The 13,972-nt window shown below is 35.5% G+C and overlaps 1 protein-coding gene across 1 annotated transcript in view; it reads right to left on the minus strand.

The window, feature by feature from the left end:
* Positions 1-13,972, minus strand: part of LOC138310139 (neuropeptide S receptor-like) — a 45,603-nt gene that overhangs the window by 31,246 nt on the left and 385 nt on the right. The window contains exon 2 of the mRNA XM_069251266.1: positions 2,936-3,127. Coding sequence (XP_069107367.1) covers positions 2,936-3,127 — 192 coding nt within the window. The remainder of the gene's footprint in view (positions 1-2,935; positions 3,128-13,972) is intronic.

A 13,972-nucleotide genomic window follows, 5' to 3' on the forward strand; every position in this document is an offset into this window, starting at 1 on the left:
TTAGCTGCTAGTTTCTCATTTCTGTTATTCTTGCTTGTAACAGTAAACAACAAACAATTTAAGCCATTGATGTTATTTAATGCGCCAATGAAACAATTGGCTTATTTTTTTGTTGCGAAGCACACAACAACGTCCAAATTAGGTTAAATTGATTTTAAATGGAAGCTACCTCTTCAGCAATAATTGATAGTAATCGATTGTATTTGAAGTTCCTGGCGAAATGCTATCTTATTTTGCAGTATTAAGTCTCGTTATTCTTGTTATTAACAGTGCTACATTGCCGACGAATGGCAATTAATCTATCAGAAACATGAGCAGACTAATTGTTATTTTTCTATAGTAACAAAAGGTGGATATATGTACGTTACACAATAACATCATTGACAATTTTGAGCTTCTTATTTTTTAAACAATTCTATCCCTAAAAACGTCCATGGCACTATGGATTATAGGGAATGAGGCACCGACTGCGATGACATAAAAACAAATTGTTTTATATGTGTTTGTGTTAATTAGACATATATATATAAATACATGAATAAGCATTAAATATTGTCCAAATGATAAATACTATCTATGTTCTTTCGGCAGATGATCATCTTAAAGTACTGCATGTCGGCATCGAAATAGATCCGAACTTTATAAGAGAAGCGGAAATTGAAATATGTATACATTTTGACCTACTGTTTTGTCGTGTTGTGCATATGGAAAGCAAAAAACATCATATACATAAAAATATAACAATGAAAAAGAATCTTGAATGAAATACTGGCTAGGTTTCTTTGGCGAGACTTGACAGAATATTTGAAGACAAATACCAATATATGGTCAGAGAATTTAAGATGATCAACATATAAGAGGTGGTAATAAATTATATCCAGTTTTGCATTTTATGAACAATATAGATAGTGTCTTCAGTAGTAAGCAGCTATAATTTGTTTCCTTGTCAAAGGCAACGTAGCAAAAGTTCCAAACAAGAGACTTGTTTATGTAATGAAGATGATATTCTCATTGGAGCAGTTATGTTTGAGCAGATGAATTTCAAGTTACCGTGTTATTTGTTTACAGTATAAACATTATTGCGACGCTAACAGATGTTTCTATCCTTTTATATTAACAATGCCTTCAGTACTGCCGTGCCATTAGGAACAAGAGCCGAATGTTACATTTGTGACATGTGTTGCACAACTTAAACATAATTCCTGTCATAAATTCACAATCGCTTATGACAGTTGCTTCCTGATGCATTATAAAGTTACATTATTATAAGTCTTCTAATGTCTTTGTATTTCCTTTTCAATATACCGACTCTAAAACAAATGTTTGATATCTTGCTATCTTAGTTTTCTATACAGTGATCTCATAACTAGTATCTAATATCATTGCCATAACCCAGCAAACTGTTTCTCGCGTAATTAAACACCGGCAAAAATATATACGTTTACGGAAAATGTATAAATGAAAAAGATTTCCATTGAAAAAAGTATCATATATATATATATATAGCTTTATATAGATAATGTTGGTGTTTTCCTAAGAAAAGTACGCTATTTCTTCATTAAATTTTCAACTTTAAATGCCATAATAATAATTAATTCTATTGGTTCATTAGATTAGTGTTCTTTTAAAAACAACCAGACTGAGTGCCATTTAAGGATTGGCTCGCAAACATGCGGTGTTGTGTATGTGAAGTACTTGCGTATTTTAGGATGCAGTATATTCTTGTTGTGCCTGTTTGTTACAGAGGAACTATTGCCCTCACAAATATTACTAAAACAATGGATTGATGAATATATATTGAGTGATACCATGTGTTGCGTTTGTGAATGATTGAATGTTTTGGGAGGTCGTGGTTTATCAGTGCTGTATATCCTTATAATAGTAAGACTCTTGTTCTTTTCAGTGTTATTGTGAAAACCAGTCGTTCAACCCCTTTGTACTGAGCGACACGCAGGAGCACAAACTACCATTTTTAAAGACTATGATGTGTGACGCAGGAGACATTACCCAGAACCTACCTCGCAGGTGCGATCGTTCATCTAAATATTAGCATTATACACATTGCTAAAAGAAAGAACAGAAAGAAAGAAGCAAAATCTTATTTAAAGTGAATAGTCGGGCAAAGAAAACCAGTCTAAATGCGTTCATTGGCCTTCCAAAAGTTCTCACATATTAATACGACGGTCAAGTTTTGCTTACGTTTCCCAGTTCTGACCATTGAAATAAAGAAAAGTTGAAAGCATTGAAAGCGAGGCTGCGTGGAAATGTAACCACGGACATAGTCAGCCGGGAAGACGTTTTAGGATTCCTATACTTTAAATTAATTTCTACTTACGCAGACAGATCTTGACGAGAAAGTTTATTTTTCTATTCCATAAGAAATTATACTGGATACATTCACACCATTTTTACCGACTTTAGCCATCCTTGTCCGACTGTTCACTTTAATACATATTCACTGATATATTGAGAAAACTAATTAAAATGATAATAATCATAAATGTATAACAAGGAAATTTTTTCACTTATACAAAATGTTGATTTCGTAAAAGAAACAAGGATCCGTAATGATTTCTTTTGACGGTCTTTTATTACACTAACACTTTGGCCGTGAACTTCCCTCGCCATCGGAAAATGAGACGTCCTCGTCTCATCTTGGATTTGTCGGTTTGAAGTTTGGAATAAAGCCTGGTGGCATTTTTCGAGGATTATCACACCACCAGGCGCTTCAGGTATCAGTCCTCTTTTGACGATTTCCACGGCGCGTGGGATTAATGTTACGTTGTCTCGATTGTTGAGCATGGCTTTGATGATTTTGGTGGGATAAACTGTTCATGATTTGGACAGAGGGAACTTGGTCAATTTTAATCACATCTGAATTTTGTTTTCTTTTTAAAGATGCGACTTCGTCTTGTAGCTGGTAGTTTTCACTTGCCAATCTGTCATTCTCACTTCTGGCTCCAGCGTAGTCTTCTCTGGCCTGGTCTAAATTTATTCCTAATATACTTATTTCGAAGTCTTTCGCTTTCATTTTCTTGTCGCGTTTCTTTATAGCTTTCTCTAATTCCTGGTGTTGAGCTGCCCATGCATTCTGTTTATTTCCAATGTTATCCGAATTGTCCAATTGCTGTTTAAGTTTACATATTTCTTCATCCAAGCTAATCTTTTCCCGTTGAAGTTTTTCACATTTGTCCGAAAGGCTTTTCACTGTTATTTTCATTAGTGAATTTTGTCTCGTGATAGAATTCAGCTGAATTTGGCATTGGTCAGTGTCCATAACGTTTAAAAATTCATCGTCCGAAAGAGTTTGAAAAGGTAAAATTGACTGTACCTGGTTTTTTTCTTTAAGTTCCTTTAGTCGCAATAAATCTCTCCTCTGCTTGTCGCGGGATTTTCGTTTTTGCAAAGGTCGGGAAGAACTGGCTGATATCATGAGTGTTGTCGACACAGCGTTTACGTCACACAGTTGTTCACACACCGCTGTCGAATTAATCCGGGTGAAGCACACATTTGCAAAATGTCCAATCCTTCCCCATCGAAAACAATAAACGTGTTTTGCAGGACAAAAGCTGAGATGATTGTGGAGATATTGTCCTCCACATCTATAGCAATTACGCCGTCCCAAATCTACACATACACGTAGGTTTCCTTCCATTCTTGGTTTATTCCAAAAACTTGCAGAGCGTGCCATGCTGGTGTCCAACGCGGCGTTGGGAAAATTCTCACTTGGCTGCTTAGGTGCAGGGATTTGCCCAGAATCTCCACAAACTATAGCAAGGAGATTTTTCACTTGTTATACAAATGATTTCGTAAAAGAAACAAGGATCCGTAATGATTTCTTTTGACGGTCTTTTATTACACTAGCACTTTGGCCGTGAACGGTAGGCATATCCTAGATATTCCAAATTACTGTCCGTTCGGTGGCCGTGGCCTTCACTGATCTTACAGAGTATAAACATCAGCTTAAATGAAATACAACAGATAAACACATGATATTTACTGCTCTAAATTTACTGGTCAGACGGGTAGGCGAATTATACTTAATTGGCGTGTCCATTGCCCTGAGGCTAAGTGTCATACCACCTAGTTGCCCCGTGTAAGTAATATAATTACTTAATTCTATGTGACAAGCAGATATAATTACCGCGGTAATCCAACAATAATTAAATCAAGGAAATTTGTAGAGCAATGTGAAATGTAGTGTCCGAAATAAACATATATCCATCTGTCCGTTAAAATTATATGTAGGTACGCGTTAACTGTCCTTTGTTTTACAGTATTGTTTTGATAACTCTTAGTTATCACAAAGAATTTTGTGATACATTTTAAATTGCTTTGAACTTGTGTTAATAGTTGCTAAATTTTAAGATCAATTATCAGTTAATACTATTGTGTGTAATTTGACATTCCCTAGGTTATATTTTTGATTATATTTACTCTACATATATCGTTTGTGACATTTGAGATAAAAACCCGTATGTGTGATAACTCTGTATATCCTCTGGCAATTTACTTCGATACCTTTTCTGAAAGATTTTATGTTCCATTCTATTACGTAACCGGATTAATGTCACGGTCATCCTAATTGCCTAAAGGACACTGACCACGGCTGATTAATCTGCCAATGAGATTTATCTGTCAATCATAATTCTGTAATTTTATTGTCTGTACATTATTTAAGCATGGTATATTTCATTTGTAAGTCAGTTTGGTCTCCGACTTTGTACGGAACACAACGGCTATATTCTGGACACTACAGAATAGCCATCCGTCAAGTCAAAGTTATCGTCATTAAATTCCAAAGTTCAACTTCAACATTTTCTTACGTCATCTTTACTTCTTGACAAAACGTGCGGAAGTTTCCGTATGTTAATTGTTTCAGACTCTATTCGAATGTGATCTACATTGTCTGTAATGTCCATGACACATTCTCAGTAACGTTCGTGACATCTTACAGTTTTAAACTAGAATCGTGTGTACTCACTAACGAACTGCAATTTACGCCAATCAAGCGAATCCGCAGAAACCTTTATCGGTAGAATTGTAAAACTACACCTATACCTGATGTTTAAGGCTTATTACTGTAAAAAAATCACAGGCAATCTGATTGGAGCAGTTAAACTGCTTCAGGAATACTCGTAAATCAAGACTTTGCCTTGGGAAATTCCGAATATTGTATCTAGACATTTCGGTATTGACGGTAGTAACTATCAGAGAAAGCAGACAAAACACCATGATATCGACATACGATTTGTGGCATTTAAGTTTGCTCTCTAGCTATCAGTTTAATTTTGCTGTTTCAAATAAAAACAAGAAGCCCATGGGCATTAACGGCACCTGATTTCGTTTAGAATGAAACAAGACATTTGACCACTAATCCACTGGTCAGTGATTTTATAGATTTGACTTTTTAATCTATGAAGAGTATTTGCTTCCATCAAACCTGGGAAATTTTAAGTCATTTTGACCTTGTTTGGCCCCGCCCCTATGGTCTTCAGAGGGTCAGCGGGAATTATTATGGATGTAAAATAAAATTTCTCAGGCTAATAGTTCTAATCAAGTTTGATTCATTTCCTATGAAAATTGACAAATAATGTTTATAAATGTGTTTTTCATATATAAACTAAAGTAAACTTGACACCCACTCCAGGGGGAAATGTGAGACCCCAGGGTCATATAATTCACAAGTTTGACCTTAGGACCTGCCATCTATGAATTCGAAGACTATAGGATTCTACCATTTCAGGAATTTCATAAGAATATTTTTTAGCCTATTTTGATCCCGCCCCTCAGGCCCCTGGGGTCAGTCATGGAAAATGTGTTAATAAGATTCAATAACCATTTCATAGGGATAACTCTGACAACGTTTGACTAATTTCCTATTACAAAGACCAAATAATGCTCATTCTGATAAAATACTCTTGCTGATAATTCTGACAATGGCTAAAGCAAAGAACTGTTTCGAATATTGTCTATATATGCTGAATTAATGAAATTGATGACAAAGCTATCAGGTCTGTCTCTGCTGATCAAATCTGTTGTAATTGATACTGCGTAAATCGCTGATTAAACTAGCTTTGATGATTGCATTTTAAAAGTATAAATCTATACGTTACATCCTATCATATTGTAATTGTACGTTTTTATGATTATTTTATAACAGACCGGACCCAGATAATGGGATGGTCGTCATAGAAACGTCATAAACGTTCATTGACACAAGGTTATACGTCGGTTTCCAGACAAGGAAAGGAAGCAACGACCTTATGTAACAATGGAAATGAGTTCATGTTTCGTTTTACATATTTGTGATAACATTTATTTGTTTTCTCTCCGTGGGATTGCTTGATGCTAAATTATTTCAAACTGAGAACTGGAGCTACTATATTCATGTATGTATAAACTCAAAGCGCCTGTTCATGGATTACAAGGCAAGGTCTTCCCTTATATAAGAACGAGATGTTTGATATTTCCGGTCTTTCAATGTTAGCATTACCGCTGTAACATTTGAAGCCCGATGAAAATTATTTGTTACATGTATAGCCATTTGCACGGTGTTTAAGTGTCATGACAAATCAATTTCTAGATTGCTGTTTACAAGAAATAGGAATATCTTTTGTATATTATTAGTTGTTTTAAATCAATCTTGTTACCCTGATCCCGTGCAAATTTGTATTCGTATGATGACTTCATGTGCGAAACGTAGATATGATATAATCATTAAAAAGTGTTGTAGTCGAGTTGACCAAAAAACTCGATTATCTGCTGATCGAGAGCATTGTCTCGTTAGTAGCAATCTCATTATGATACATCAAATATCTACACTGAGAAGAGGACAATCAGACTAAATAGTAATGACCTTTCTTTCAATCAATTCTGAGCGATTCCCCACCCGAATTATGACCAGTTATACCGCAGCCTTCCAAAATATACTGCTATTCACACAAACACGCCACATACACCTGAGACCACCCTTTGATGACACTAGCTGATAACAGGACGTAAATATTCCAACAAACCAACCAAAATCTAAAAGATACGTCAGTAATGTATACCAGTAAGTGTCGGTATCTTGTTTAACATTTTAAAATTTATACCAGTAAGGGTCGGTATATAACACTTTGTAAATTATACAAGTAAGGGTCGGTATATTGTAATATATAACACTGTAATTTATACCAGTAATGGTCGGTATATTGTATAACATTTTGTAATCTTTACCTAGTAAGGGTCGGTATATTGTATAACACTTTGTAATCTATAACAGTAAAGGTCGGTATATTGTATAACACTTTGTAATCTATACCAGTAAGGGTCGGTATTTGTATAAACTTTGTAATTTATACCAGTAAGTGTCGGTATATAACACTGTGTAATTTATACCAGTAAGTGTCGGTATATTGTATAACACTTTGTAATTTATACCAGTAAGGGTCGGTATATAACACTGTGTAATTTTATACCAGTAAGGGTCGGTATATTGTAACACTTTGTAATTATACCAGTAAGTGTCGGTATATTGTATAACACTTTGTAATTTATACCAGTAAGGGTCGGTATATTGTATAACACTTTGTAATTTATACCAGTAAGGGTCGGTATATTGTATAACACTTTGTAATTTATACCAGTAAGTGTCGGTATATTGTATAACACTTTGTAATTTATACCAGTAAGTGTCGGTATATTGTATAACACTTTGTAATTTATACCAGTAAGGGTCGGTATATAACACTTTGTAATTTATACCAGTAAGTGTCGGTATATTGTATAACACTTTGTAATTTATACCAGTAAGTGTCGGTATATTGTATAACACTTTGTAATTTATACCAGTAAGTGTCGGTATATTGTAATAACACTGTAATTTATACCAGTAAGTGTCGGTATATTGTATAACACTTTGTAATTCATACCAGTAAGTGTCGGTATATTGTATAAACTTTGTCATTTTTATACCAGTAAGTGTCGGTATATTGTATAACACTTTGTAATTTATACCAGTAAGTGTCGGTATATTGTATAACACTTTGTAATTTATACCAGTAAGTGTCGGTATATTGTATAACACATTGTAATTTATACCAGTTAAGTGTCGGTATATTGTATGACACTTTGTAATTTATACCAGTTAGTGTCGGTATATAAATATGCAAGACCACACACTTGTGTTTTTCTAACGAATCAGAAAGCACGAGTTTATTGTGCGGACGAATATATATTCATGAGTGCGCGGAGCGCACGAGTGAATATATACGTCCGCGCAATAAATGAGTGCTTTCTGATTCCTTAGAAAAACACAAGTGTGTGGTCTTGCTTTATCACATACCTTTCCTTTTTGATGTAGATCGTTTTATCTATATGGTTCAGTTCGCTTCGTCATCAAAAACCGGTCTGAACCAGTTTCGGTACAAGCCACTGCCTTTCTTGTCAGAGAGAGGAGATAAAATGCTACAAAGTGTAGATTTTGCAAACTATCTCTTTTTTAGCTCACCTGGCCCGAAGGGCCGGTGAGCTTATGTCATGGCGCGGCGTCCGTCGTCCGTCCGTCCGTCGTCCGACCGTCAACATTTTCCTTTAAATCGCTACTTGTCATAGAGTTCTGGATGGATTGAAACCAAATTTGGCCAGAAACATCCTTGGAGGAAGGGGAACAGAACTTGTATAAATTTTGGCTCTGACCCCCTGGGGGCAGGAGGAGCGGGGCCCAATAGGGGTAATAGAGGTAAATCCTATAAATCGCTACTTGTCCTAGAGTTCTGCATGGATTGTAACCAAATTTGGCCAGAAACATCCTTGGGGGAAGGGGAACAGAACTTGTATAAATTTTGGCTCTGACCCCCAGGGGGCAGGAGGGGCGGGGCCCAATAGGGGTAATAGAGGTAAATCCTATAACTCGCTACTTGTCCCTAGAGTTCTGCATGGATTGTAACCAAATTTGGCCAGAAACATCCTTGGGGGAAGGGGAACAGAACTTGTATAAATTTTGGCTCTGACCCCCTTGGGGCAGGAGGGGCGGGTCCCAATAGGGGAAATAGAGGTAAATCCTATAAATCGCTACTTGTCCTAGAGTTCTGCATGGATTGTAACCAAATTTGGCCACAAACATCCTTGGGGAAGGGGAGAAGAAGAAACTTGATTAAATTTTGGCTCTGACCCCCTGGGGGCAGGAGGGCGGGGCCCAATAGGGGTAATAGAGGTAAATCCTATAACTCGCTACTTGTCCTAGAGTTCTGCATGGATTGTAACCAAATTTGGCCAGAAACATCCTTGGGGGAAGAGGAACTGAACTTGTGTAAATTTTGGCTCTGACCCCCTGGGGGCAGGAGGGGCGGGGCCCAATAGGGGTAATAGAGGTAAATCCTATAAATTGCTACTTGTCCTAGAGTTCTGCATGGATTGTAACCAAATTTGGCCACAAACATCCTGGGGGAAGGGGAACAGAACTTGTATAAATTTTGGCTCTGACCCCCTTGGGGCAGGAGGGATGGGGGCCCAATTGGGGAAATAGAGGTAAATCCTATAAATTGCTACTTGTCCTAGAGTTCTGCATGGATTGTAACCAAATTTGGCCAGAAACATCCTTGGGGGAAGGGGAACAGAACTTGTATAAATTTTGGCTCTGACCCCCCCGGGGGCAGGAAGGGCGGGGCCCAATAGGGGAATAGAGGTAAATCCTAAAAAAATTCTACTTGTCTTAGAGTTCTGCATGGATTGTAACCAAATTTGGCCAGATACATCCTTGGGTTAACAGAATTCGTATAAATTTTGGCTTTGACCCCCCCTGGAGGAGAAAGAGTGGGGCCCAATAGGGGAATTAGAGGTAAATATCCAAATTTCTTCAGAAAAGAAACAATGAACTTATATTCAGAACATTACTTGGCATTACAAACCAGGTGAGCGATACAGGCCCTCTGGGCCTCTTTTTTGTTATTTGATTCAGTGAAATTATAACTCAACAAGTAAGATACAGGTTTTGATTTTTATATATGACAACAATTCCCCGTTAAGATTTACAACAATTGCTTGTAAAATAAGATAAAAAACACAATAACATAGTAAATTCTCCCAACTCGCGGTATCATGGTCTGATCGTGACGTCACCGACATCGGTCACACACTCAAAATTTCCCACGACGTAACTTCAGTCAGAATCGGAGTCAGGTAGCTGTACGTTTGTACTTACGAGGTGAAGTGTTAGATGTTGTATTTTTTGACTGGGATGATATTTGGAATGAGATATTGAAAGTTCCACCACTTATATTTGCACCAGAAAACATTCCCGTCGCAAGATTTTGTAGGCTTACATCTTCTCACAACACGTGGTGACATCTGGTAAACTCTTCCTGTGTGGTGTTTCCGCCATGATCATAGGCCTGCGTGATACTATGGAAGTTACACTGGAAGCTACACTGGAGGATACAGCAGACTTTTTCACATTTTGAAGAATTTCGTACATTTCACGCAGTTGGTTAAATGAGGCGACTGCATAGTTATTTACGTTTTTGTGACCAGATAACTGCATAATTGTCGTAGGAGCAACACCTGAATGTAGGATTTTGTACACAGTGTCTTTCTCTGGATTGGTTTGTTTTCTTACCAGTTAAACCAGCATTACTTGCCATTGTTTTCATCATTACACCGAGTTTGTTTCTTTCGACGGGTTGATTTTTGAACCACTTCTGACCACTTATTTTGATTAACAGCAACGTAAAATGGAGATTCGGGTGTATTCATCGCTTGAGGTCGATGCTTTGCGTATAGTTTGTAGGCCTCGATCGGACATCGCGACTTATTTTCAGGATTTCTAAACTGTTTCGGATTAAACAATCTCATGTAAGTACTGTTTCCCCCTCTTGTTTTTGTTGTTCTTTCGTTAAATTCCAGGTATTCTGATCCATTTCTATCCTGCTTCAATTCTATATCTCCCCATTTTTCCCTTTTAATATTTCAAATTTAAATTCTACCCAGAACTATTCTATGTCCACATTATCTTTATTAATTTATATTTTAAATAAAGTACAAAAATAAAATTTACAATTTATTAACTAGATAGTAGCAAACTTTTTTTCCAAAAATAAACCAATGCAACACAAGCGAATTCCCCTAAAAAGTAGTTCCGGCTAGTAGGTGAATACAACATTCCGTATTGTACATGTGCAATACAAAACATTGTATTTCATTGTCTGAAATTTGCTTGTATTACTATAACCAGATTCAACAGGTATGTGATAAAACCCTCGGCCTGTATGCAATATATCGGTATATTTGTATAACACTTTGTAATTTATACCAGTTAGTGTCGGTATATAACACATTGTAATTTATACCAGTAAGGGTCGGTATATTGTATAGCACTTTGTAATTTATACCAGTAAGGGTCGGTATATAACACTGTGTAATGTATACCAGTAAAGGTCAATATTTTGTATGACACTGTGTAATGTATACCAGTAAAGGTCAATGTTTTGTATAACACTGTGTAATGTATACCAGTAAAGGTCAATTTTTTGTATAACTCTGTGTAATGTATACCAGTAAAGGTCCAATATTTTGTATAACACTTTGTAATTTATACCAGTAAGGGTCGGTATATAACACTTTGTAATTTATACCAGTTAGGGTCGGTATATTGTATAACACTGTAATGTATACCAGTAAAGGTCGGTATATAACACTTTGTAATTTATACCAGTAAAGGTCAATATTTTGTATAACACTTTGTAATTTATACCAGTAAGGGTCGGTATATAACACTTTGTAATTTATACCAGTAAGTGTCTGTATATTGTATAACACTTTGTAATTTATACCAGTAAGTGTCGGTATATATAACACTTTGTAATTTATACCAGTAAGGGTCGGTATATTGTATAACACTTTGTAATGTATACCAGTAAAGGTCAATATTTTGTATGACACTGTGTAATGTATACCAGTAAAGGTCAATGTTTTGTATAACACTGTGTAATGTATACCAGTAAAGGTCAATATTTTGTATAACACTTTGTAATGTATACCAGTAAGGGTCGGTATATAACACTTTGTAATGTATACCAGTAATGGTCGGTATATAACACTGTGTAATGTATACCAGTAAAGGTCAATATTTTGTATGACACTGTGTAATGTATACCAGTAAAGGTCAATATTTTGTATAACACTTTGTAATTTATACCAGTAAGGGTCGGTATATAACACTTTGTAATTTATACCAGTAAGGGTCTGTATATTGTATAACACTTTGTAATGTATACCAGTAAGGGTCGGTATATAACACTTTGTAATGTATACCAGTAAAGGTCAATATTTTGTATAACACTGTGTAATGTATACCAGTAAAGGTCAATATTTTGTATAACACTGTGTAATGTATACCAGTAAAGGTCAATTTTTTGTATAACACTGTGTAATGTATACCAGTAAAGGTCGGTATATAAAACTGTTGTAATGTATACCAGTAAGGGTCGATATTTTGTATAACACTTTGTAATTTATACCAGTAAAGGTCGTATTTTGTATAACACTTTGTAATGTATACCAGTAAGGGTCGGTAGTATAACACTGTGTAATGTAACCAGTAAAGGTCAAATTTTTGTAACACTGTGTAATGTATACCAGTAAAGGTCAATATATTGTATAACACTGTGTAATGTATACCAGTAAAGGTCAATATTTTGTATAACACTGTGTAATGTATACCAGTAAAGGTCGGTATATAACACTTTGTAATGTATACCAGTAAAGGTCGGTATATTGTATAACACTGTGTAATGTATACCAGTAAAGGTCAATATTTTGTATAACACTGTGTAATGTATACCAGTAAAGGTCTATTTATAACAGGGTAATGTATACTGTAAAGGCCAATATTCGTATATAACACTGTGTAATGTATACCAGTAAAGGTCAATGTTTTGTATAACACTGTGTAATGTATACCTTTAAGGTCATGTATATAACACAGTGTAATGTATACCAGTAAAGGTCAATATTTTGTATAACACATTGTAATTTATACCAGGGCCAAGTTTCATGAACATTCCTTAAATTTAAGGAATCCCTTAACTTAAACTTTTCCATAGGAAAGCATTACAGAAGTTAAGGAAAAATCTTAAGTTAAGGAGCTTTCCTTAAAACCTGTAATGTTTTCCTTTCGAGAATTTTAAGTTAAAGATGCTCCACCGCCGACAAATAGTATTTTTTCACCATCGAAAACAGGAGCATAGGATTTAGTATTTTTCTTCAGTTACAAAAAAATTACTTGCTTTACACCATTACCACCATTGAAAAGTTTGAGCTTCTAATTCTACGTCAAGTTAAAAATATGAAAAATAATTAATTCATCCCGAAAAAATTCCGACGCACTATACCCCATATGGAATGAAGTACTGTTTGCGCATGCACCAAAGGCAAAATGAAAATATATATATATTATTTTGTGTTAATTAGACATACAGACATCCGATTGAACACCAATTATTTTTCAAATACATGTAATTAATATCACTTAGGCTTATGCTCTGTCGGCGGTGGAGCATCTTTACATTTTCGGAAAGTTCTTAATCAGGGCCCAGAAAGGGTACATACATGGGAGTCCGTACATGACCCTGGCTATTAATAGAACGTTAATCTAATCAAACAAATTCAAGATTACCACACGACATATTAAACGAACCCATTCCAAAAAAATACATAGAACACACAAAAAATAACAAGCTTATGTATTTTTTTTTTCGCAAAATTAAAACACAACGGCTTTAACGAACCCATACCAGAACCATAACAGCTTTATGGCACAACAAATAAATGGATAAGAAGCCATACATTTAAGAAAAAGAAATATCTATATCTTTATCAATCGACGACAATCAAATCGATAGAAACTAATCATGATGATAACACCTATAACAAGCCTACACATACGCTGATTATAAGGCCATCAATTGGTGCGTTCTTATCCTATTTTCAT

The sequence above is a fragment of the Argopecten irradians genome, chromosome 16 (genome assembly GCF_041381155.1).
Source record: "Argopecten irradians isolate NY chromosome 16, Ai_NY, whole genome shotgun sequence".
NCBI classification, from domain to species: Eukaryota; Metazoa; Mollusca; class Bivalvia; order Pectinida; family Pectinidae; genus Argopecten; species Argopecten irradians.